This window comes from Lipophrys pholis (genome assembly GCF_963383615.2).
Source record: "Lipophrys pholis genome assembly, chromosome: 2".
In the NCBI taxonomy this organism is placed as follows: Eukaryota; Metazoa; Chordata; class Actinopteri; order Blenniiformes; family Blenniidae; genus Lipophrys; species Lipophrys pholis.
Genome location: NC_137636.1, coordinates 18,552,176 through 18,576,102, shown reverse-complemented (window position 1 = coordinate 18,576,102; position 23,927 = coordinate 18,552,176). Strand labels below are relative to the sequence as shown.

Here is a 23,927-nt window from a genome sequence, read left to right as displayed (position 1 = left end):
ACCTGTCCAGGATGTACCCTTCCTTCATCTACTGTCAGTAAAGATTAGCTCCAGTGCCCTTTGACCCTAGGTTTGATAGTAGGGTTTGTTGTCAAAAAATGGATGGATGAAGAAACATTGAGTTGACATCCATCATCTCTACCTGCCCTTACATATTCTTGAAAAAAAAAGAAAAGAAAAGTAAAGCATATAATGCCAATAAAACCTTTTGTGATTAGATAACTACAAGTGTATAATATGGGTGTTTTTATTTGGGTAGTAAATGCTACGTTCTCGTCAATTTGAGGAGATTTTGAAGTCTGAATCTTCTTGCAAAGGGCAGCATGGAGACCAGGTGATGTCCAGGGTTAGTGGGGTCCGTCATAATAGAGCTGGCCATCTTTTGTTGTCAAGTAATGTATATGTTTCTTCTTGTGGGAGTAGTGGTTTGTTTCTGATGTCTCTCGCCTACCTGTTCAGGTCCTATTTTGTTCCACTGGAGAGTCTCACAGGTCAGCAGTCGGTTGTACAAATCAATCAGCAGAAGATGAGGAATATAGGCTCGCTTTGAGACTCTGCTGTGTCTTCTCCGCCAGGTGGAGGCTGCTTGAAACCCAAGTACACTAGCAATGTGTCTTGTCTCCGGAGTCCGGCAGGTGTCGCGCTTGTGTTCAAATGTTCACGAAACCGGTATAAACAATAATAGAGAAGAAGAAAAGACGCCTCGGCTAGTCAGTTAGCTTAGCTGCAGTAATTAGTGAAATATGGCTGCTGTGCTCCCCGTCAGACCGCCCTGTGACAGCAATCCAGCTACACCTGGAGCACAATCTTTAAAGGTGATGTATATTCTTCCTACAAAAAGGAGTGATTTTATTGTTCCTGTCTCCGTCGCAGTGCTCGTTGCCCAGCTCAGCTAGCGGCTAACGGCCGACCGCTTCCTCCGTCCATGAATGATAGCTGTTAGCCACATTAGCTCCACACCTTTGTTTCCAACTTCGCTGAATGATCAGTTTACGTGCATGGTTTGTGTTTATCTGATGTAGTGTAGGGGCCTGTACGCTTTTCGAGGTGTCTTCCTGAGCAAAGGTATATAAAACGCCAGGAGGCGATAATGAGCGGATAGAGTATGTTTGCACCTGCTTGGAACTGCCTGACTTCACAGACAGTAAACCCATGTGTTTGTTTTGTTTTGGTTCTGACATCTGGGCGCTCCCTCTCTCTCTCCCCCCTCTCTCTCTTTCTCTCTCGCTCTCTATTGACAGGTTGTAACAGTTCCAGTTATAACTGTACTTGTGACTTGATCAATTGTGTTGAGTGACTATATTCAGATCAAATCTTCTGTAAACAGTCAATTTTATCCCACTATTGATAGAAGTTTCAATTTAACTGATAGCTCTACAGAATGGACCTACATATGCAAAGCAAAGGACAACCTAAAAAACTATTCTAATCACTATTTCAGAATGTACCTGTCCTCATTTGGTCCACTGAGGATCAGGAGATGCCTCATTTTTTGGTTTAATGACTGTAGAAATATAAATGTATTTAATAAATCAGACTTGTATTTGTCATGCCTGCCGTTCCAAACTTCTTCATAAATCTTCATAACATATGTTGTCATATGACAAACTGATGCTTGGTCAGCATCGGTGTAAAACATCTTGACACCTGAAATGTCACTCACCTGTGTTTGAGAAATTTAATATTCTTTGTAATAAATTGCCTGACAATGGAATCATCAATCCATCTTAAAAATTTCTCAGTAGAAGGACTTGTGGCAGGTTCCCATGTCATTCTCACTTCATTCACTTATTATTCTCACAGTAACACATTTGAAGTTATCTTTGATATCAAGAATAGCCATGAGAATGCATCCACTGTCTTATACATTCTATAAAAGAAAGCACCAAATAAAACCTATTTTAGGAACCCTTGAACTGTGTAAATGCACATTTCGGTCAATTCTACATTACATATTTTTTGTGATATTTCTTTACACCCTTTAACAATCAAAAAGTTGTAGGAGGAAACAAAGTGGTGTTATCAGAAGTTTTTCATAGAAGTTTAATATCTAAACTTAAGCCGATCTGGTAGAAATGATATTATGCTATATAGTTTAAAACTGGGTTATTTTTAAGGAGGATGCAACTGAAGAAGAGTCCAATGATGGCAGCCAACCTCCAAAGAGAAGAAGAATGGGTTCAGGAGACAGCTCCAGGAGCTGTGACACCTCCAGTCAGGAGCTGGGGTAAGCAGGTGTTATACCTGATGTGGGGCAATAAAATGGCTTTACTGGAATTTTATTAAGTTGACTTGATGGGTTCAGTTGTTTATATTATTGCTTTCTCTGTACCCAATTACAATATATTTATGGTAAAAGTAGCGTGTACCTTTACAACAACTTGACACCGTCACTCATAATGCTCCATAATGTCTCTCATTCCTTGGAGGAAATACTGATTTTAAATCCCCAACCTCTGCTGTCCTTCACCTTCCCTTCCACTCCCAGTCCCACCTATTTTCCGGCAGAAAACCTGACAGAGTACAAGTGGCCGGCCGATGACACCGGAGAGTATTACATGCTGCAGGAGCAAGTCAGCGAGTATCTGGGAGTCACGTCATTTAAAAGGAAATATCCTGGTAAGAGGTTTTGTGAAGAGCAATAGCACCCATCTAAGGGTTAGATCATATTTTCTTATATAAATGTTGTACATTTCAGAATGGGGAACATTTAGACCGATCTATAAGACTTATTTAAATTCTAATGAGTATGGTGTTAAGTATGGTGTTAATGGCCAGAGTAGCTCTCTTGTGATATTTTCATACTTTCACACTGTAATGTTGCAATATAACTACAGGCCAGTCGTGATGCTTTTTTTTTGTGTGTAGATATGGAGAGGAGAGACCTGTCTCACAAGGAGAAGCTCTATCTGCGTGAACAAAACGTCATCACTGAGACGCAATGCACTCTGGGTAGTTGCCAAATTCAGTCCAAACTTAACAAAGCACATATACATATATGGCATACCTCCTAGGAGAATGTCTGTTTCAGCCTCGGGTAAACCGTTAATTATGTATTTTGTTTATCTCCAGGTCTGACCGCTCTGAGGAGTGATGAGGTGATTGATCTCATGATAAAGGAGTATCCCACCAAACACGCAGAGTATTCAGTCATCCTGCAGGAGAGGGAGCGACAGAGAATAGCCAAAGAGTACTCGGTGTGTACAAGAATGGGAAATTGGAGCTGATGGTTCTTAAAGCACAGTTACTACACTCACTCTCCGGCATATGCTCATGTATTTACTGAGTACAGGATCTCTTATATTTTTACAGCAAATGCAGCAGCAGAACCCTCAGAAGGTGGAGGCCAGCAAGGTTCCAGAGTACATAAAAAAGGCAGCAAAGAAAGCAGCGGAGTTCAACAGTAATTTTAACAGAGAGCGTATGGAGGAGAGGAGAGCTTACTTTGACCTTCAGACACATGTAAGCCCAAACTGGAATGATACACAGTTTAGTTCAGAGCCTCTTGACAGACATTGTTTCTGCTTTCCCAGATTATCCAGGTGCCTCAAGGCAGGTTCAAGGTGCTGGCTCCAGAGCTCACCAGAACAGGGCCCTATCCCGTGGCTCTCATACCAGGACAGTTTCAGGACTACTACAAGAGGTACATTTTACTCTACAATAAAGGTTCGACTTGCAGGCTGACTCATAGTCTTAATAGTCATCTAAAAAACCCTGATGTTATTAAAGTATAGTCTAATAAAGTGCCCTCGTTTTGAGTATCTATCACTGAGATGTAATCGACAGGTACTCTCCCAATGAGCTGCGGTATTTGCCGCTGAACACAGCTCTGTTTGAGCCTCCACTGGATCCAGAGCTGCCTGCACTCGACTCGGAGCCCGACTCTGATGATGCGGAGGAAGGAAAGGATGACAAGAAGAAGAACTCCTCTGTAAGACTGTGCACAGCTACACGGACATGCATGCTCTGTTGGAATGTGATCAATCACAAAAATCCCGGTCGTACTTTAAAATTTAAATCATTTTTCTTTTTGTAAGAAAAAAAATGATTAGATCAACACTTTCCTGGACTGTTAATGAAACATTTAATATCGCAATTGCAACTGATGTTAAACTAAGCTCTGTGAGGCCGTGTGATTTATCTCCTCTAATCCCCGACTTTTGGTTTTCCGTTACTCCACAGGACAGTTCTTCAGGCAACACTTCAGACGTGGAGAGCCAGGAGGGCGGAGGCGGACACAAGTCCAAGGCCAAAGACAGGACATCAACGCAAGGCAAAGATGGCAACCAGCGCCATCCTGCCTCTCACAAAGCCACCCCCGGGTACAAGGTAGAGGACAAAACCACCTGAACTCTTCTCCAACAACAGCAGCAGCACTTTTCTACCCCCTCCTCCTCTTTCTACTACTACCACTCCCTTACTTCATCCATCCCGCAACCCCTCCCTAGCTTTCTTCACTTTGTTCTCCGGCTTCTACAGTTTGTCAGCTTTTCAGCCCGGGACAACCTGATTCCCACACACACACACACACACACACACACACACACACACACACACACACACACACACACACACACACACACACACACACTTGGGGGCCCTGTCTTCAGTTTTTTGATTGCCACATGGCGTTTTGCCACTTTGTACCAGACTGTGAGCAATAAGAACATTTCGAAGGAACAATTCACATGTTTCTTGTTCTCTGCACTTTCACTTTTTGTTTTGTTTTTCAGTGAAGACAAATTTAAACTTTAAAAGTTTTTGACTTTTGATTGTCTTCAGTATACCTCTTGTCTGTCCTCACTTGTCCAAAAAAAAAAAAAAAAAACCCCAACAACTTCTAAGACAAGTAAGTGGATGTTTTAGCTGCTAGTTTTCCTTTTTCATTTTTGAAAAGCAAATACTTTTTGTTACTCTGATATAGAAAATATAAGCCACGCACAATCTGTGGTTGCTTTTAACTAAAAAGTAGTTGATGTTAACTCTTGACAATTTTAACATTTTTATCTGAAGTCTTTGACACTTAACCCAAATGTTTTAAGTGTGTGTTCGGAAAATAACATGATTTGTTGATACACCATGTGATGTACTGTTAATGTGGAGACGTATCAGAGAGGAGTTTGACATGGACGTTACCTGCCTCTATGATGTCATCTTGGAGAGAAACGGACCTTGTTCACACTGTTGATGAGCTGAGCTGGAATCGCTCGGTCGGTTGACTGTCTGAGCCTGACGAGCCACCCATCAGCTCACTCCTTTCCTGACAGCCAGTACTGAAATATCTTCATTGTTCACGTTGAGTCGAGGTTTGGGATTTCACGCATTATTGATACTTATTTCCTGCAGTCCATTGTCCAGCTTGATTCATGTCCACTTTTCAATTGACAGTCCTGCAGAGGAAAATTGCCACCGGCTAAATATGCTGACACGTTACCATCGCAGGTGGTGCACTGATCCTGGGTGTGTCCAGTTAGACTCAGCTCAGCTTTGTGGTGTGGACATGGTGGCCCTCTCATAACGTCCAGTTACAAGTTTCAGTGTGTTTACATCTGATTTGCTTTCTCTTTGACGTTACTTCAGTTTATCAGATTATTTTTGCGTACAGACATGGCATAGCATGTTTGTAGCCAGAATAAAACATGACATCCATGTACTCTTTATCAGAAATTGGTTTGCAAAGTGGTGTACATGTAATAACTTACTGACGGTAACAGACTCAAATGTGTTTTATAAATTTGTGATTCTTGATAATTTGGCTTAAGTAAATATTAATGTGGAAGCGTAGAGTTGAGACATGCAGGTACTCTTGTTTAGCAGTAGATCTTTCATTTCCTTTTCCTCTTTTGATAAAGCATTGATGGATTGCAGGATGAATGAAACGACACCACTTGTGACAGTAAAACATCCAGCCACTGCTGCAGGCTGCTCGCTGATTAACGTTACTTCGCTCTGGTCTGGCTTTCCATCTACAGGACATCATGATTAGTCTGCTTCTTCACAAACGGCTCATGAATAAAAAGTAAATATAATTGAAGCTGGAAATACATTGACTGTTGACTGACTACTTCTAAAGGGGTGGTTCACTCAAATATACGTTGCATGTTAAGTATTTATCTGTATTGCACTAGAAGCATGTCATCATAGATTTGGAGAAGTTAAGTGAATGTTGCCTTCCTCTAGATGTTTAGATGAGAGATTATGGACTTAGATTCATCAGATTAACTGCAGGGTTACATAAATTCAATGATATGGCACAAATGTGCCACATCCTAATTGTTCAATCATCAATGTGGGACTGATCTGATTCTCAAAAAGTCTGTATTTGTGAAACAGTGAATTTGAAAAATAGCAGAGTTCAGATGAGTAGAGTTACATTTTAACAGACATAAGACATACTTACACTGGGATCCATTATTAAATGTCCTTAAAAGTAAAAAAGATTTTTTTTTATATGATCCACTGGTGTAAAATCTGTGGAATCAAGCCATAGATGAGTCGTTGGTTCAGTTTTCTAAAATTGCTGCTTCAGTTCGTCTGCATGAAGGTCCCGGCGGCCAAATTAAACCTTATGTTTTGATGACACTAAATAAAATAAAATAAAAAAAATAAAACAATGCCTGAAGTTTAATATTCTAAGACCATGCATAAAACATACCACTTTTCAGTTGACTCAGGTAATTTCTAATAAAAGGTTTTTGGATTCAACCTCATGAATTGCTTGTTTCCACACGGTCAACATTCTACTGTGCAAGCGTCACTCACCTGATTATCTCAGTGTTAGAATTGGGTACGTTTTTGATGTACCCACAAACTTTTGAGCTACGTGAAGATCTCAGTAACCTTTCAGACTTCTACACCAGTTAACCCTGTGCAGGTTCACGGGGCGGTGGAGCCAATCCCAGTTTACTATGGGCAAGGGCAGAATACACCTGGACAGGTCTCCAGTCCATCACAGGGCAAACACACAAACACTGTCATACACACACAATCACAATCATACCTAGGGGTAATGTAGGGTTACCAATTAACCCCACATGTATGTTTTAGGACTGTGGGAGGAAACCAGCGTACCAGCAGGGAAGCCATGCAGACACAGGGAGAACACGCAAACGCCACAGAGAAAGGCCTCAGCCAGTAATTGAACCTGCACCTTTTCGGAGTGAGGCTCGAGCGCAACACCGTGCAGCCCCTCAGTAATCCAGCTGTGCTGAATTTCTCAACGGTTGGGTTGAATGGTTACAGAAACAAGTGCTAGAAATGTGGACAAGCAATTCAAGGGTCTATGTCCTTTTTGTTTTTCGTTTCTTGTGTTCCTTTCCTGCTGCTGTCTTACTTTTAGTTTTGGTCTTTACTTTGCTTTATGTGCTGTTTTTATATTTTCATCATTGTCAAATCATGTCTTTTACTGACCCATAGTTTTGTACATTTTTGGCTTTTTAGTATAATCCGCTGTCTTCCTGTCAAGGGACATTTTAATGAAGGATGTCACACCCTGTCTCGAATGAACAGCATTGCAAATTGAGACTGAACACAAACCAAAAATAGTAGTTGTAACATGACGGCATGATTTCTTTCCCAGGAAGGCATGTACTGATCAATGACATACTGCTATAAAGCTTAGTTTAAGTTCAATTGCAGCCTGGGAGTAGTAGTAGTGATCTGGACGCCTCCTGTCAGTGAGGAAGATCTTAGACTTTTAACCTGCCTGATCTGAATGTGTGATATGCTGATTGAAATGTCCTTCAAGCCTTCTCTCTCTCTCTCTCTCTCTCTCTCTCTCTCTCTCTCTCTCTCTCTCTCTCTCTCTCTCTCTCTCTCTCTCTCTCTCTCTCTCTCTCTCTCTCTCTCTCTCTCTCTCTCTCTCTCTCTCTCTCTCTCTCTCTCTCTCTCTCTCTCTCTCTCTCTCTCTCTCTCTCTCTCTCTCTCTCTCTCTCTCTCCATTCTGTCGTCTTTTGAAGTCAGCCGTAAGTTCAGAAGAAACTTCAAATTAATGCACTTTTAAAGAGAACTTCTGAAGTGGTAATGAAAGCTTATCGACTAAGAAGGAAGAATTAGACATCATTAACAGGAGAAAACCTAAAAAAGTTGTTCAAAAAATATATATAAAAGAGTGCCTCCTGGAATGTAAAAAACAGATGCTCCTGTGTCAATGTACAAGTTAACAGTATGTCTTCTTTGTGTTCATACCCTGAGATATCTTGAAATCTCCCGGTACAATGTACACCAAATTGTTTATTTGCCATCTTTTAAACTATCAGATTCAATTGAATAGCTTTGACACCTTATGGAGAAAGTGGTGAAAATGTACAAACCAGTCAACATATTCTTTGTGTGCTGAGCCCCTAATAGTTGGAAAATCCCCTCCATTAGTGAAGATAAGACTGTTTTTTTTGTTTGGTTTTTTTTGTCCCAATTATTAAAAGTACTGTATGCTGCTGTATTGCCATGACTACAGGATTACCGTGTGTGTGGTTTTTATAGCATTATTCTGCCCTTGCAGCCTAAGGTCATTCCCAATGCTATATGTGGCATTTGCCAGAAGGGTAAAGAGGCCAACAAGAAAGGCAGGCCAGAGGCTCTCATTCACTGCTCCCAATGTGATAACAGCGGTAAGTTCACACACTAAATGTCTGAGGACAGTTTCCTGCTTCATGTCACTGTGTGTCAGCACATTTCTCAGTGTTTCATAGTGTTTACACCGTCCAGTTTGTGTGAATTCAGGTAATATGTGTCGCTCATGTTGTAATAAGTTTACATTGATCGTACAAAACACCTGCAGGTGTTTCCATCTCTTTAAATATCTGTTGGCTGTATCTCTTACAAATATTTAGAACAGGTTCTTTAATAATTGGATGTTTACTTTAGTGTATTTAGGTCTGTTCACACAGTACCTGCATTGGCGTGCATCTCTGGCACTGTTGCTTCTGTACACGTGTCTCCCTGCCTGTGCGCTGTAGGCCACCCGTCCTGCTTGGACATGAGTAAGGAGCTGGTGTCTGTCATCCAGACGTACCGCTGGCAGTGTATGGAGTGTAAGACCTGCACAGTGTGCCAGCAGCCCCACCACGAGGATGAAATGATGTTCTGTGACAAGTGTGACCGAGGCTACCACACGTTCTGCGTGGGCATGGACTCCATACCAAACGGTGAGTGGATGGATGCACATACCGGACACTTCAAGTTGTGTGTCAGTAAAAGCAAGTGGATAGGAAACTTGTTGGTGATGGAAAAACATTTAAATCACTTTACCTGCTTGTTGTTGTGTGTTTGTGTTTCTTCCCTGCTATAGTTGATGTGTGTATTCTGTCTGTGTCCTCAGGCCTTTGGGTTTGTGAGGTTTGTGACAAAGAGTTCAACACACCGAAGAAGAAAGGAGCCAAAATGCCAAGGAAGTCAAAGTCAGCTCAAAAATGAGCAACGTCATAAAACGAGTATTTTGACCAAATTCCACACATTTGTTGTTAGTTCAACCAAGTGCAGAAAGTAGACAAGCTTAAAACATGTAGTTATTGTTGCTTTGTTGATGCAACTAGAAAGCAGTTTATTTCAAAACCGACCATCCAATCAAATACCAACTATTCCTAGAAAATGTCTTTACTGTTGATTAACAGTTCTTTAATTCCCAAGGCCAACTTAATCTGGTTTGTGTAAGATGACACCACCAGGTGGCCCTATAATCGAAATGATAACTTTTTGCAAGTCAATCTTCTATTGTATTTGTCTGTGATACACATCAGACATGAATCCACATAATACGACTGATAATCGTCTTTAGCAGATTTGTGTGGGTGATGGATTAACTGAGCTTTAGACATGAATATTTAATAAAAAAAAAAAAACTTCCCTCAAGTCCATCCACATTCACTGCACTACAACCTGTGACCTCTCAACAAAGGGTACAAGAACATTTCTACTTCTACAAACGGACGAAACTGCTAGGAAAATGTTTCAGTGTGAACAATGGTGCTATTGATGTACTACTGAGACAGTCGAGGTTAATGTGAGTTCAATGATGTAAATCAATTTCCTCATTTTGTATTTTTTTGGTGATTTTTTTTTTTTTTTTCTATCTTAATGATTTCACTTGCCTTTTTAATAATATTTTATTTAATGGGTCAGGCTAGTAAAGAGCAATCTTATTTACTGATGCGGTGCTTCTCATCCTATGTAATGAAAACAAATAGACACACTGGACGACCTCATGGCTGCATAAGCTTCCACGTTTGGAAGGAAGTCTTTATTATTGAAACAAAAGTGTCTCATCACATCACTGTTACTGTCTTACAAACTATAACCACTAATTACATTCAATTGTAATTACTCTGAAATCGACTTTCATCAGCGTGGTGATTGTTTGATGAAAATTTTGAATTCTGATTTTTGTCATTTCTGGAAAATATGTCTATTTTGTATTCTACAATAAGCTTGTGGTTTGAGGAGTATGTGTTTGTAATAATGTCATGATTGCTAAAGATTGACAAGTTGTGTTTTTTTTTTTTTTTTTTTTTTTTTTTTTTAATAAAAGCTACTTTAAAAGACCGATGTGTCCCCTTTCTATTGTGTACCGTGTTAAATTGAGGACTGTCATTTCATAATTTATAATACAATTATCAGGGATAATCATCAGCTTGAAAGAGACATTTGTATATGATTTCAAAGGTTTTCAGTGGTTTACTATTATGAAGAAAAGCAAGCAGTGCAGCCTCTGTTGCTTTGCATCAACTGATCTGTGGATTGTAGGATTTTAAGAAAAAGATCCTGTATGCAGTGTTATTTTCTTAAGCTGGACTGTGTTCTGTAATCTACAGAATCACAGCAACACTTCAATATTTAAAGAAATGCTAATAAACAACTTGTATTTTTGGAACATGAACTAAATTACATGAAGCATGTTGATGCTGGTAAAAGTTGCATGTTCCAGTCAATTTGACACGTTATATCTGTATATTTATATGTTATTTTAAGAAAACTAATTGTAAAGATTGTATTTTGTCTGTGTAGTAAAACTACTAGAGAAAAATAACTAATTTTGGTGGACAACTGTTTTCATAGAAGAAACTGCATCTCTCATTGAAACAAACATTGATCCCTTTATCTTAAAAATGTTTATGTTTATGTTTAATGTTGATGATATGCTGCAGTGGGTTTGATTACACAGATCTCTCGCTCTCTGTGTCCTCACAAGCAATGAAAGTTCTTGGATGCCCTTTTTTTGCAAATCTTTGACTGTTCCTATGTGTCTCTTTTGGGGAATACCCCAATTAAAGCAGTGGCTCACGAGCAACATCTGCTTCTCACATTTTAAAAATACTTTCTTTACATTCTGTAATTAATTTTTGTGGGGATCACCAAGTGGTTAGTTCCCAGCTTTATCCTCACAAAGGGTACTTTCTCAAACAATGGAATTATGAAGGATTTAGTAAAGTCTGTCATAACTCCAGGCATATGAAAAGCACATTTGTCTTTGCTGTTGCTGGCTGTGCTACACGGATCTGCCTTCGGGGGCGCTGTCACACAGAAACCTCGTGAATGGGCGCCTGTTGTCTGAGTAAAAGAAGAGGCTACCCTCTTACGGTGATACAGCGAGTTTGAGTGAACCGTAGAAATCATCTCGTTTCTACTTCCAAGATGCTTTCTGCTCAGAGTTTTGGGGATCCTGGAAAGATGAAGGAGTATCATTACACCGGTCCAGCTGAACACCGGTTCTCGCCGTACGCTTTCAACGGAGGGTCAGTGTGTATTCTAAACTGGCTATGTAGCTTAGCCCGCGAGCTAATCTTTACGTCCTGTTACACTGCTTCATGCTAACGAGCTAACCTGCTTAGCAAAGTTTGCGCAAACAAAGCGAACATTTAGCGTAAGAAAACTCGATTGCCTTTTATTTCACGTGTATTATATTTGTTTTATCTTTTAGGATAAGTTAACTTCACATGCCAGACACAAAGGGTTCATGAGATACTAATCACGGTTTCAGTTTCGAATCTGTAGCTTAGCTTTGGTTTGCGGATGGAAACCGTTTTCTATGTGAATTGCGTGTTTTTGTTAATGAGTTTACCAGCCCGTGTTGTGTACTTTCTCAGGACTGTACTAGCTGTTGCTGGTGAAGATTTTGCCATCGTAGCCTCAGACACCAGGCTGAGTGAAGGCTACTCAATCCACAGCCGGGACTCCCCAAAGTGCTACAAGTTGTAAGTGCACAGTCACCTCGCTGGAAGCATCATCAGAAGGAGCAAAGGAAAATGCTCGTATACAACTTTATTTGGTGTATCACTGACTGTCACTTCCAGCTTTGATAGCGATCATTCCAGTGTATCACATGTTGTCTTTACAGTCACTTCATCTCTGCGTTTATAGCCTTAGTTAGACAGGACATTTAATTTGTTGCTCAGTTATTAATTGAAGAAAAGCTTATTTTTGCAGGTTACAAGCCATTCAATTGAAACACACTAATCCCCACTTTAGAAGTTGTAACCCGGCCTCTGGTTTGCATGCCTCTGCTTTTCTTACAGGACAGACACCACTGTCATTGGCTGCAGCGGTTTCCATGGCGACTGTCTGACTCTGACTAAAATCATTGATGCCAGACTAAAGGTGAGCTGTTTTTGCTTTCACTTTTTATTTAGATCCAATGTTTTGTTCTTCTAAATTTGCTCTCTAATGCTGAATCACCTGTAGTTTTGTGCAATTTCAGCCGTTTTAAACCAGTCACATCTGTTCCTTTGAAGGGGTGCACCACATTTCTCTGCAGATTTCTTGTTATTATCGTCATCTGATGTACATCCCTCTCCCCTTAGATGTACAAACACTCAAACAACAAGACAATGACCAGCGGAGCCATTGCAGCCATGTTGTCTACCATCCTGTATGGCAGGAGGTTTTTCCCGTATTACGTCTACAACATCATTGGAGGCCTGGATGAAGAGGGTACATACTCATCATGAGAAATAAAAAAAAAAAAAGAATAGATAATTTTCACATCCATATTGAATAAAGTATGGTAGTTTTTCTTTATCTGTTTAACTGTTGTACCTCAGTGAGTCAACACACACAACGCCAAACCTTTTTTATGTTTAGTATCATGTGATTATGAAGCAGTCTTGTTTTGTAACACTTTTACTCTGTACTTAATGAAGGCAAAGGAGCAGTGTACAGCTTTGACCCAGTGGGCTCCTACCAGAGAGACACCTACAAGGCCGGAGGATCAGCCAGTGCCATGCTTCAGCCCCTTCTAGACAACCAGGTACAGAACGCACAGACAGCTGCACACTGTGCTCCTATCAGGGGTCCTTTTCGTCTCACTAATTCATCCGTCAACTTCTCTGGCAGATTGGTTTCAAGAACATGGAGGGTGTGCAGCATGTTCCTCTAACTCAGGACAAGGCAGTTCAACTGGTTAAAGATGTTTTCATCTCGGCTGCAGAGAGAGACGTCTACACTGGAGATGCCCTTCGGATCTGCATCATCACGAAGGAGGGCATTAATGAGCAGACTGTACCACTGAGGAAGGACTGAGGCGGGAAATGAGCCATTTGTCTGCCTCTGGCTTTCTCTTTGGTCTAATTGTTCCACGCTCACTCTGCTGGTTTAGTCATTTTATTTGCTTCAGACCTCCGATAACAGGAGTGTTGATCCAGACCTCTGGAGTGGTATACTTTTCTTTTTTTTTCCTCCAGGCTCCTCTTCTCATCTTCTGTTATCACAGTTGTGGTCAATCAATTTGACTCTTGATCAACAATCCTGTTCTGAGAAATGTTTTTCACCTGCCCTGGCCTAGACTCAGCTTCAGTTTTTCTTTTTGTTTTGAATCAGTACATACTCTGATATTCTTTTTACATTCTTAATAAATGAAAATAACATTAAAAAAAAAAAGAAGTCTGCTGTTGTTGTTCTTTGCATTGTTACTGTAGTGATTTTAGTCTTCAAGAAAAAAATCATAATGATGGTTTTCACCTACAGGAATAAAACTGTTTATATTTTAATTTTTTTGAATTCAATCCACCAGCACGATTCGTCTTTTATACTACTTGATCTAACTTAAAGGTGCAGGGTGCTGTAGCCGAATATAGGCATAGGCACGGCAAACACTCATTCACATCTACTGACAGTCATCGATTACACTGAAATGTCTTTTCACTGTGGGCAGAAACTGAAATACTTGAAGAAAAGGCAGACTGCAAATGCTGGTGATTAGACATTTATTGACTCAAGTTTTCTTAAGTGTAAGGTTTAAGCAATACAGCAGTTTATTGTTGAAGCATGGGTCATTAACCATTTGAAGCCGCACTTATTAAAACTTAAACTTCAAGAATTATTACGTTTTGAAAACATGTTTGTGCTGGCTGCCATCTGAATAACTTCCCTTGCAGGCTACTCACGAGGTCCCTGAGGCACCATGTTGGTTTCCCCTGGTTTAAACTCTACTGTAATGGATTAACTTTGCATAGTACCAGGTAATTCAATGTGTAAATACCTAAGAAGAGTGAAGAAACATTCAAATTCAAGTTTTGATGTCCCAGCTAGGCGTGTTCACTACCAGGACTATCCTGTCATCAATCGTTGTCTTAGTGGCAACACATTTATTTCTCATTTCCTTAAAAAACAACAATTTTGCCATAGTTTGTTACTGTGGTCTTCTGACTTCTTTTCTCAAAATGTAACAACTCTTACCTCTGTTAGTCTGCGAGCCATTCCCTTGTGGAAAATGACATGACTGAGTGAAATGTCATGCATGGATAATATGGTGCGTTCAGGTCTGTAAGATATGAAACAACAAGGAGGCTTGATAGGAGTTGATCTTGAGTCTACAGTGTGATCTAATGAAGACAAACCAGAGAAATTATCTCAACTTCTCCCTATTGCTGCAGGAGACTTTCTAAAGAGTTATGACATGCTGACATTTATGGAATTAAAATATGGCGCCACCATGAAAACCGTTAGGGTGAGCAGACGTGAGCTGATTCTCCTTTTCCTGAAACCAAAAACAAACGTTCCAAGTCAAGCTCCACACTCCGTGTTTAGTGGAAGGAGACAACGACACAGTGTAATGCCTTTTTATTTGTTTTTAATATCTCAAATGTTATGAGGAACAAGTGTTTACTCAACAACTGCTTCAATAACCAAAGATTCCCTCACACACAAACAAGAGACACAGACGGAGTCCTCAGGCATAGTACTGAAGGTTTGCCTTCTTCTTGGCCTGGACCTCCAGGATTCCCTCCATGTAATCCTCGTGGTTCAGCTCTGTGGCTCCGCGGCGCAGCGCGATCATCCCGGCCTCCACGCACACGGCTTTGCACTGCGCTCCGTTGAAGTCGTCGGTGCAGCGGGCCAGCTCCTCGTAGTTGACGTCGGGACTGACGTTCATCTTGCGGGAGTGAATCTGCATGATGCGGGCTCTGGCCTCCTCGTTTGGCATGGGGAACTCGATCTTCCTGTCCAGACGACCCGAGCGGAGCAGCGCAGGGTCCAAGATGTCCACTCTGTTGGTGGCAGCGATCACCTGAAACAACAGCATAGTTCAACTGTAACCCTTAAAACATACACTAGAAGGTCAATAAAACTTTGGATTTAGTATTCATTCCAGTAAATTGAAAACAAAAATTACAGCAGTTATAAAAAAGGAGAAAGAGGTGCTATAAGGTTAAATTAAGTCAAACTGTTAGTGTTTGTTTCATTCTCTTCTGGCTGCTCCTATATTTAGTGGCGGTGAAAAACTTTTCTCATTATGTCCTGACAATGTTCTCTTATTTCACCCTAAATTAGGTGAAATTAAACAAGTAAATACAGGTGATGGAGCCTACCCCTCCACACTTTGTTTAAACTGAAACCAAGAGAGTCGGATGTTGAGAACTCTACAGGTGTGAAAACAGTTTAAATGATGGTTGCATCTTTACCTTGACCTGCATGTTGGGCTGGAAGCCATCCAGCTGGTTGAGCAGCTCCAGCATGGTCCTCTGCACCTCTCTGTCTCCTGCCTTCTCACTGTCAAACCTCTTGGTCCCGATGGCGTCCAGCTCGTCGATGAAGATGATGGATGGAGCCTTCTCCTTAGCCAGAGCGAAGGCATCTCTCACCAGCTTGGCTCCATCTCCGATGAACATCTGGACCAGCTGTGGACCTGCCAGCTTCAGGAAGGTGGCCTTGGTCTGAGCAGCACAGGCCCTGGCTAGGAGGGTCTTTCCCGTCCCGGGGGGTCCGTACATGAGAACTCCTTTGGGAGGCTGGATGCCCAGGTTTTCAAACTTCTCCTTGTGGTTCATGGGCAGGACGATGGCCTCCACAAGCTCCTGGATCTGCTTGTCAAGCCCGCCTATGTCGCTGTACTGCTCCGTGGGACGCTCGTCCACCTCCATGGCCTTGACCCTGGAGTCGTACTCGGTGGGTAAGGTCTCCAGGATCAGGTAAGAGTCTTTGTTGACTCCTACCAGGTCGCCTGGCTTCAGCTTCTCGGCGTCCACCAGCCCGATCACCGGCAGGAAGTACGTCTGCCGAGTGGAAGTCTTAATGACGGCGCACTTTCCTTTCCTCTGGGAGTCCAGGTCTACATTGGCCCCGTCCTCCTCTTGGTCGTTGGGGTCCACATCCAGCAGCTCGATCACGTTGGACACCAGATACGGCAGCGTTTTGTTCACTTTGATCTTCTCCGTGTTTTCTTTGATTTTATCCTTCATGGCCTGCAGCTCGTGGGTCACCCTCAGCACCTCGCTCTTCATGATCTTTATCTCGCTGTCGAGGAGACGAGTCCGCTGAACTATCTCCTCCGTGGACATTTTTAAGACTTCTTCTCCGATGCCATCTTCTACTTCGTCCCAAACTGATTTGTCACTCAGCGACGCCATCTTTGCTCTAACTGCCGTGACCCTTGACTCGGAAGCAGATAAAGGCTTCACTTCCGGAAGTAGCCGCGCAGGAAGCGTCTCGAGCGTAACGGCTAACTGAGCTACAATCTCTTTTCTGAGCTGCTTCTTACAGCTGGGCTCGTTGGTAAGTTGGCTATAAATGTGCTGTTTTTGTGCACTAATTCCAAAGTTACGAACAACTTTTAAGCGCTTAACATTTACGTGTTTACTTTATTTACACCGCGTTTAGCTTACAGCTTCGTTGCAGTGCGCTGAAGTTAGCCTCCCATTCGTGGTGTTGTACTATGTCTTAGGTGTGACATTTTCCCTTTAATATGTCTGCTAGCTGGATCACTAAAACAAACCTCAAAAGAAACATGCACTCAAGTGTAGACCTTTACGTCTTAAATGTTATAAATCAAACCAATCTATATTGCAGACTCTTTGGTCCATATAAATACATAAAAACAGTGAACACTATATAAGCAAAACAGTAAACAAAATAATTAGCCAAACTTGGACTACTTAATCACAGAGACACCTTAATAGAAATACTGAAATGTGATGCTTTGTTTATTATTACACATTGAACCACGTTCAGTTCATAATCGACCACAAAATGGTAATTAAAATGCAGTGTTCTACAATAGTAACATTATTATTTCTATGGAAAAAACATAGAATCTCTTTGCTTGGACTAGGTGTGAAATCTTCATGTCTGTGTGCTTCATACAGATTGAAGTCGGAGGTAAATGCATCTGAAACTGGTTCGCAAGACGCTGCACCATCAAACACAGAACAACCATCACACTTAATACAGACACATGGCTGTCATCAAGTGTGGGATGCTATAGTTTCCAGAAACTAGACCTTTCCAGAGGAAATGTGAGCCTGCCTCTCATTTGGTCCCTCTCCTCCATGAGGTCCCTCTCCCATCCGCTTTGTATGCGACATTTTTCTTTATTTTTTCGGAAACTGTTTACCGATTAGATAACAAAAGTCAGATTAACCTATTCCCGAACGTTCCGCACGTTTTATGTACTTTTCTGTGTCCGTGCTCCCAGAGGTGCAAGACTAGTAACTCGTAACTAATAAAATAATAATAATGAAATTAAACGGTTGCCCCTGCTGTCCCGAGGATAGTAATCTTTGCACCTTGTCACCAAGGCAGGCACAAGAATAACCTATAATCAGGGCACTTCTTTAGAGTGTGCATGTTTGACTGTTCCAACAATCTGTACAACAGGGCAGAAAGTAGAATGTTTACTTATTTTCCCCTCCATCCTCTCACACATAAATCTCACTCCACTACACTAATATGTTGACATGTGAGCCCGTTTAAAGGACATATGCAACAAGGAAGTCTCTACTGCAGTCCCTGACGCCGCTCGCCGGAAGCTAACTTCAGGGTCCCCTCTATCTGCTGCTGCTCGCGTTAGCCTGGCTGCTAACATCAGCTAGCTGGGGTGTCCGTGTGGTTCATGACAGAAGCTGTCAGGAAGACTTCAACACTTCTCGGTTAGAGAGAAGTTCATCATCTACACGTGCACACAAAACGGTTTGAGGACGTGTTGGAGCCCGAGTGAGTGGACGAGCCAACAGAGACGGAACGGCGAGTTAGTGAAGGGTTGAGTTGGCGCCACTGCTGGAGCCTCGTGAATGTAGTGAAGAGATAATAATGAATGTGCTTTTTTTTTTTTTTAAACATGTTTTCAATAAAATAACAAAGTTCTTCTTCTCTTCAGGGAAGCGTCTGTCGCCATCTAGGATAAATAAATAGAGGGTGCTCCTGGAGAGTGTTCTCCAGGCTGGTGGCTGTTTCCAGCAGAGAAACAGACTCGAGGTCCAGCAGAGTGAAGCTCCTACTCCGTGTTGGTACCTGCTGTTTGGAGGCAAGGACTAACTGGAGGAGTGAAACATGGACCAGAACAACAGTATACCTGCCTTCCAGGGGCTGGCGTCCCCCCAGGTAAACAAGTCAACTCACCATGTCTTTGTTCAGACAAGTCAGTCATTTCACGTTCACAAGTGTAAGTCATGCCTTGCGTTGCCCCTTTTTTGGATACTACGCTGAACTTGTTAAGTTGTCTGTTTTTGTACTTGGTTGTACTTTTTTTGATGTGGCTTCAGTTTCAGCTCAAACCTCCTGCCTCACTTTCTGTAGCTTCAGCATTGCACTTAATTTTTCCAGGTTTGTTCTTACTTCTGTAAGGCAGCACAAATTGAGACTTATGTTTTGCAAAGTTTGTGTCGTCAAATATTGGTCGGACAATGTGCATGATCACCTGCGTCTTTGCGGTTAGTGGGCGCATGGCTGACTGGCTGATTACTTGTTAATGGCTGTTGAGCGATGATTTGATATGACTTTGATAACTACGCTTTGGGCTGAGCTAAATGCCTTCTTGGGATTGTTAGAATGAGTCGAGAGCTCGCCATCGTTTATAAAGTGAAGAAAGAGGTTTGCAAAAATGACTTGATGCAAGCCGGTAGTGGTTAGGACTCAAATTTATAAGGTAAACATGCGTGATCATGCTGTCTAGTATTGTAATAACGATATTTGAAGTAAATTAAACACTATAGCAGATGATGATACTGTGTTCTTCCCCTGCCTCCAGTCTTCTCTCATATGGAATCTTTTTCTGAAATTTGCAGTACAGCGATGAGTATCAAAACCTGTGAAGGTGAAACTTTTCTCCAACAAAAACACAATGTGATTGACTTGTTCTGCGACCTTGCTGTAGGGTGCCATGACTCCAGGCATGCCCATCTTTAGTCCCATGATGCCATATGGTTCAGGTCTGACACCCCAGCCCGTACAAAACACCAACAGTCTGTCTATACTGGAGGAGCAGCAGAGGCAACAGCAGCAGCAACAGGCACAGCAGGCACAGCAAGCCAACACAGGTATCGGTTGTATTATCCCCATTTATTCTGAAAAATCTAATGTTTTATCCTTGGTGTAAATTTCTGTTCTGGTTGTATAACTGGGAAATAGAAAGGTCTCTGTTCTTCAGGCCTTCCAGGCACATCAGGACAGACGCCGCAACTGTTCCACTCTCAGGCAGTAACAGGATCCACCACCACAGCGCTGCCAGGAAACACCCCACTTTACAGTAACCCGCTCACCCCCATGACCCCCATCACACCGGCCACGCCTGCCTCAGAGAGCTCCGGCATCCTACCGCAGCTACAGTATGTTTCATGTCCACTTCCTTTAATTTGTATTAGAAATTCTTGGCCCAATAATTATAGTTTCCCATTTATGTTTCCTCTGTCAATTGTATCGGATTTGAAGGTGTACCAAGAATTGGTACAGGGGAAATTAACATGATTAAAAATAATGGAATTGGAGACTGATTTTATTTATTCTTTTGTTGCTATGCTACAATTCTTAAAATTGAGCCTGAGCTGCTCAACAGTTTTTTCCCTCTTTGCTCTATCAACATTCAGAAACATTGTGTCAACTGTAAACCTCGGCTGTAAACTGGACCTGAAGACGATTGCACTGAGAGCCAGGAACGCCGAGTACAACCCAAAGGTGAGAGTTGAAGACGCTACAGGAAGCAGCTCCGCGTTGCTCTGTAGTGTGACTTGTGCTGCGGTGAATCTTTCCTGTACATTCAACGTTCACAGCCTAATATTCTGTTGGTTAGCAGGGCTCCCTTTAGCACCTTTCAAATGTTTATGTAAGATAACGCAATGGTTGTATGCGTCGGGAGATCTTTGTAAGAATTCAGATTAAACGGATCTTGTTACCTATAATTGTTCTACATTTATCTGTCATTGCTACTCTCACACCAAAGGAACTGAACAATTTTAAGCAGGCTTCTATTTTAGTTGTAAAAGTTATGGCCTCAGGTTACATAGGTTTATTGATATTATTATGTATTTTAATAATCTGAAGTGCTGTATATTTTTGATTATGAGGGGGAAAAGCAAAATTGGCTTCAAATATTTTATTTTCTGTGTAATGAAGTTGGAAGTTTCCCTGCTTGAATCAAATAATGGGAGAACTAAACATTTCCAATACATTAAAGTCTTTTGATATGGTAAGATGTAATATTTGTGACAGACCATCCTACCTTGTCATTTCTTAGCGTTTTGCTGCGGTCATCATGAGAATACGAGAGCCGAGGACCACCGCCTTAATCTTCAGCTCAGGGAAGATGGTCTGCACCGGAGCCAAGAGGTCAGATTAGAGCCTATTTGCTTTCACGTGAATCGTTTCTCCATTTCGTAGTATCATGACTTCACGATTCCGCTTCTCTATTGGTCTTTTTTCTACAACAGTGAGGAGCAGTCGAGGTTAGCAGCCAGAAAGTATGCCCGTGTGGTGCAGAAACTTGGTTTTCCGGCCAAATTCCTGGACTTCAAAATTCAGAACATGGTGGGCAGCTGCGACGTGAAGTTCCCCATCCGGCTGGAGGGCTTGGTCCTCACACATCAGCAGTTCAGCAGGTACTTTCTGCTTCATTCCAACACTCGCAGCGTTGAGCACCAACACTGTATGTGCAGAGCTTTGGGCAGATTGTTCTCCACCTGATGGGGGCGGGTTTGTTTTGCAGCTACGAGCCCGAGCTGTTTCCAGGACTGATTTACAGAATGATCAAACCCAGAATCGTCCTGCTCATCTTTGTTTCAGGAAAGGTTGTGCTCACAGGTAAGAGCTGCTCCTGAAGTGTTGAATAAATTGTGTACGAGTCTCAGTTTCTGTTTCTATTTCACAAACTGGCCTGAGGGTTTGAAGTAAAATGTAGTCGTGATGAAGACATTTCATCATGGTGCTGGCTTCATGCCATAACCTTTTTAGATGTGTCCTGTTTGTCTATGTGTCACTATCTTCTGTCTTATGGATTTTTAGAATTGGACATCATGATGTTAATAACGTCTGTCTGTTTTTAGGTGCCAAGGTTCGAACGGAGATCTATGATGCTTTTGAAAACATTTACCCCATCCTAAAAGGTTTCCGCAAGACGACGTAGAGTCTGCAGCTCCGGTTTTTATGTTTTAACTTTTTTTTTTTTTTTTTTAAGGACTCACATCAGATTGTCCTCCTTTATTGATCTGTACAGAAAGTGCACTGCTGGAAAGGTTTTTGTATGGGGACTTCATCAGTTCTGATGTTTTGCACCTATAGGGTTCTTTTGTTGTCTTTCCCAGAAGCAAGATGTTTACTCTGTTTTTGGATCACATCTCTCACCACCTTTTAAAACCTGAACCTTTCCATTTGTTTTTAACAGTTGTTGGTTTAAGGAGGTCACTTTTAGGAAACCCCTCACCTTTCTACATCACTTCTGTACTGATTGTACATAAGACTGTAAGAAAATGTACATGTTGATTTAGAAAAGAGGCAATCTGGTCGAGACTGCTTCACGTGTTATTTTAAATAGTTTTGTACTTTGCAATTTTAACAATTGTTCGCTCTGCTTTTAATTTGTACCAAGGCATGTCTGTCTCAAACTGTCACAGACCCCCACGGTTTGCTTTTACAATTTTAGCCTCGTTTTCCACAATGGAATCCATCGCCTCCATCACACTCTACTTAATGAGTAATTCATTTTAGCATTAAGTTGACACAGACTTTAAGTTTGAGTTGGAGTGATTTAAATGGTAAACTGAGGTCATTTGTTCATTTAAATGGATCAAAGTCCTGTTTTCATTAACCTGTTGGATGGTGAAAGTTTGAATTATTGATGCACTTCATGTCCTTCAGTGTTTCTTATTGAGTCGATACTGGTGAACATTGAATCTTTTTTTTTTTTCATTCCCCCTGTAAGTAAGTGACTGTAACCTTGAAGGATGTGTGATGACAAATATAAAACATTGTATCGTAAATATTTTCTTTTTAAAGTTTCTCTTTTGGATTAAGTTTTATATAAAAGGTTTACCTCAGAGGAATAATTTGGGAGCTTGAAAGAATATGACTAATAGTTTTTTAAGCTGTTTGCTCCAACACTCCCCAAAACTTATTTTACTTTTCAACGGCTTCAGCAGACCCCAAAGCGCTTTACACCGTTAACCACATTTACCCACCAAATGGAGGTGGCTGTCGGGCCAGGTGATCAATCCATCCATTGGGTGCAATTTGGAGGTTCAGTGTCTCGCTCAAGGACACTCAACAAGTGGAGGTGGGGAATTGAACCAGCAACCTTCCAATGGAGAGGTGACCGCTCTACCAACCGAGCCACAGCGGACACCTTAAATGAGGATTCAAGTCTTTTAAAATCGGGCCCTGGTTGCTATGCGTCGTATCCTTGACAATGATACAAACGTGTTGTTTTTATATTCAACAGTGATTCAGAGACGTTGGGTGAAGTCAATTCCACTACCTACGTCTCGTCCTGATGTCTGTGTGGACACACGAGATCAGGAAGCTTCCTCTGAATCTGTTAATGTGCTGCCCTGTGCATTAATAAACATGTACGTACTGACTCGCAAAAAAACCCACTTTTTTTTACTAAACATTTGTCATTTTAAATCACTTTTCAGTTCGGAGGCATCACAAAAAATATTTTGAAACAAATGTCAGTTTTTTCACTCATGAATGTGGAGAATCGTCTGAATTTATGAAATAATCTATTAAAAAAAAAAAAAAAAAGCAAGACTTTTGGAAGTATCAATTGTGATTTAAATTATAGTAAATGTTTTCAAATGTTTTGGGGCTTGTCTGGCACTGTGCTTCTTTAGAGGAGCTATTTTAGCCATTTGCTGTCATATTTTGCAGTGACCAAACATCTATTAGGTTTTGAAGCTTTCTGAATAATTTCATCAAGTGTGAGCAGATACCGTTGAAAACAAATTTTTAAAAAAAATGTAAAGATGAATATTTGTAGACATTTAACACTGATCTTTGATTTTACACTGCAGCAGCACATTCGACAGTCAAGCAATGTTTGGTAAGAAAGCTCAGACTGGTACGAGTTGTACTCCTGGAGGACGAAACTTCAGCTTCTGTAAATACGCCAATGTGGTCTGCTATACACAGGGCAGCAATCAATGTGAGGCTGGTGTCAAATTACAAGGAATGATAAATATAATTGCAGTTTCAAAATTATCCTTTCATTGGTGGCATTTCGGACCTTTCACTAT

The 23,927-nt window shown here is 41.3% G+C and overlaps 4 protein-coding genes across 8 annotated transcripts; 3 read left to right on the top strand and 1 right to left on the bottom strand.

Annotated features, from left to right (window-relative positions):
* The first annotated feature begins 668 nt into the window (after positions 1 to 668).
* On the top strand, positions 669 to 10,532 carry phf10 (PHD finger protein 10). The gene is made up of 12 exons (XM_080458612.1): positions 669 to 815; positions 2,118 to 2,227; positions 2,489 to 2,619; positions 2,869 to 2,952; positions 3,073 to 3,197; positions 3,313 to 3,462; positions 3,534 to 3,643; positions 3,787 to 3,931; positions 4,183 to 4,329; positions 8,501 to 8,609; positions 8,958 to 9,146; positions 9,320 to 10,532. Exons 1-12 carry the CDS (start codon positions 744 to 746, stop codon positions 9,412 to 9,414), a joined length of 1,467 nt encoding a protein of 488 aa, XP_080314738.1. The 5' UTR covers positions 669 to 743; the 3' UTR covers positions 9,415 to 10,532.
* A 980-nt stretch (positions 10,533 to 11,512) lies between these two features.
* psmb1 (proteasome 20S subunit beta 1) lies at positions 11,513 to 13,992 on the top strand. The gene is made up of 6 exons (XM_080458155.1): positions 11,513 to 11,729; positions 12,081 to 12,188; positions 12,510 to 12,591; positions 12,795 to 12,924; positions 13,134 to 13,240; positions 13,327 to 13,992. The coding sequence occupies exons 1-6, from the start codon at positions 11,629 to 11,631 to the stop codon at positions 13,510 to 13,512; spliced, it is 714 nt and encodes a 237-aa protein (XP_080314281.1). The 5' UTR covers positions 11,513 to 11,628; the 3' UTR covers positions 13,513 to 13,992.
* Positions 13,993 to 14,179: 187 nt separating this feature from the next.
* psmc3 (proteasome 26S subunit, ATPase 3) lies at positions 14,180 to 16,866 on the bottom strand. Of its 2 annotated transcripts, XM_080458150.1 has the most exons (3): positions 15,894 to 16,866; positions 15,133 to 15,499; positions 14,180 to 14,968 (listed from the first exon to the last, which is right to left on the bottom strand). In XM_080458150.1, exons 1-2 carry the CDS (start codon positions 16,836 to 16,838, stop codon positions 15,161 to 15,163), a joined length of 1,284 nt encoding a protein of 427 aa, XP_080314276.1. In that variant the 5' UTR covers positions 16,839 to 16,866; the 3' UTR covers positions 14,180 to 14,968; positions 15,133 to 15,160. The 2 variants fall into 2 exon arrangements, with proteins under 2 accessions (XP_080314276.1, XP_080314275.1); XM_080458149.1 differs by lacking the exon at positions 14,180 to 14,968 and having other exon boundaries at positions 15,037 to 15,499.
* On the top strand, positions 16,468 to 23,419 carry tbp (TATA box binding protein). Of its 4 annotated transcripts, none has more exons than XM_080458151.1 (9): positions 16,468 to 16,983; positions 18,584 to 18,807; positions 19,580 to 19,742; positions 19,853 to 20,030; positions 20,289 to 20,376; positions 20,936 to 21,027; positions 21,129 to 21,296; positions 21,404 to 21,498; positions 21,741 to 23,419. In XM_080458151.1, the coding sequence occupies exons 2-9, from the start codon at positions 18,757 to 18,759 to the stop codon at positions 21,818 to 21,820; spliced, it is 915 nt and encodes a 304-aa protein (XP_080314277.1). In that variant the 5' UTR covers positions 16,468 to 16,983; positions 18,584 to 18,756; the 3' UTR covers positions 21,821 to 23,419. The 4 variants fall into 4 exon arrangements, with proteins under 4 accessions (XP_080314277.1, XP_080314278.1, XP_080314280.1 ...); XM_080458152.1 differs by having other exon boundaries at positions 16,888 to 17,000; positions 21,741 to 23,418; XM_080458154.1 differs by lacking the exon at positions 16,468 to 16,983 and adding an exon at positions 18,261 to 18,420 and having other exon boundaries at positions 21,741 to 23,418.
* The last annotated feature ends 508 nt before the right edge of the window (positions 23,420 to 23,927 follow it).

Coding starts and splice junctions, on each gene's coding strand:
- psmb1 (XM_080458155.1), top strand. CDS start 11,629: ATGCTTTCTGCTCAGAGTTTTGGGGATCCTGGAAAGATGAAGGAGTAT. Junction 12,592..12,794: donor TCATTGATGCCAGACTAAAG/GTGAGCTGTTTT, acceptor CTCTCCCCTTAG/ATGTACAAACACTCAAACAA. Junction 13,241..13,326: donor AGCCCCTTCTAGACAACCAG/GTACAGAACGCA, acceptor CTTCTCTGGCAG/ATTGGTTTCAAGAACATGGA.
- tbp (XM_080458151.1), top strand. CDS start 18,757: ATGGACCAGAACAACAGTATACCTGCCTTCCAGGGGCTGGCGTCCCCC. Junction 18,808..19,579: donor AGGGGCTGGCGTCCCCCCAG/GTAAACAAGTCA, acceptor ACCTTGCTGTAG/GGTGCCATGACTCCAGGCAT. Junction 20,031..20,288: donor GGCATCCTACCGCAGCTACA/GTATGTTTCATG, acceptor ATCAACATTCAG/AAACATTGTGTCAACTGTAA.
- psmc3 (XM_080458150.1), bottom strand. CDS start 16,838: ATGGCGTCGCTGAGTGACAAATCAGTTTGGGACGAAGTAGAAGATGGC. Junction 15,500..15,893: donor AGCCCAACATGCAGGTCAAG/GTAAAGATGCAA, acceptor CTGTTGTTTCAG/GTGATCGCTGCCACCAACAG.
- phf10 (XM_080458612.1), top strand. CDS start 744: ATGGCTGCTGTGCTCCCCGTCAGACCGCCCTGTGACAGCAATCCAGCT. Junction 2,953..3,072: donor TGAGACGCAATGCACTCTGG/GTAGTTGCCAAA, acceptor GTTTATCTCCAG/GTCTGACCGCTCTGAGGAGT. Junction 3,932..4,182: donor ACAAGAAGAAGAACTCCTCT/GTAAGACTGTGC, acceptor GTTACTCCACAG/GACAGTTCTTCAGGCAACAC.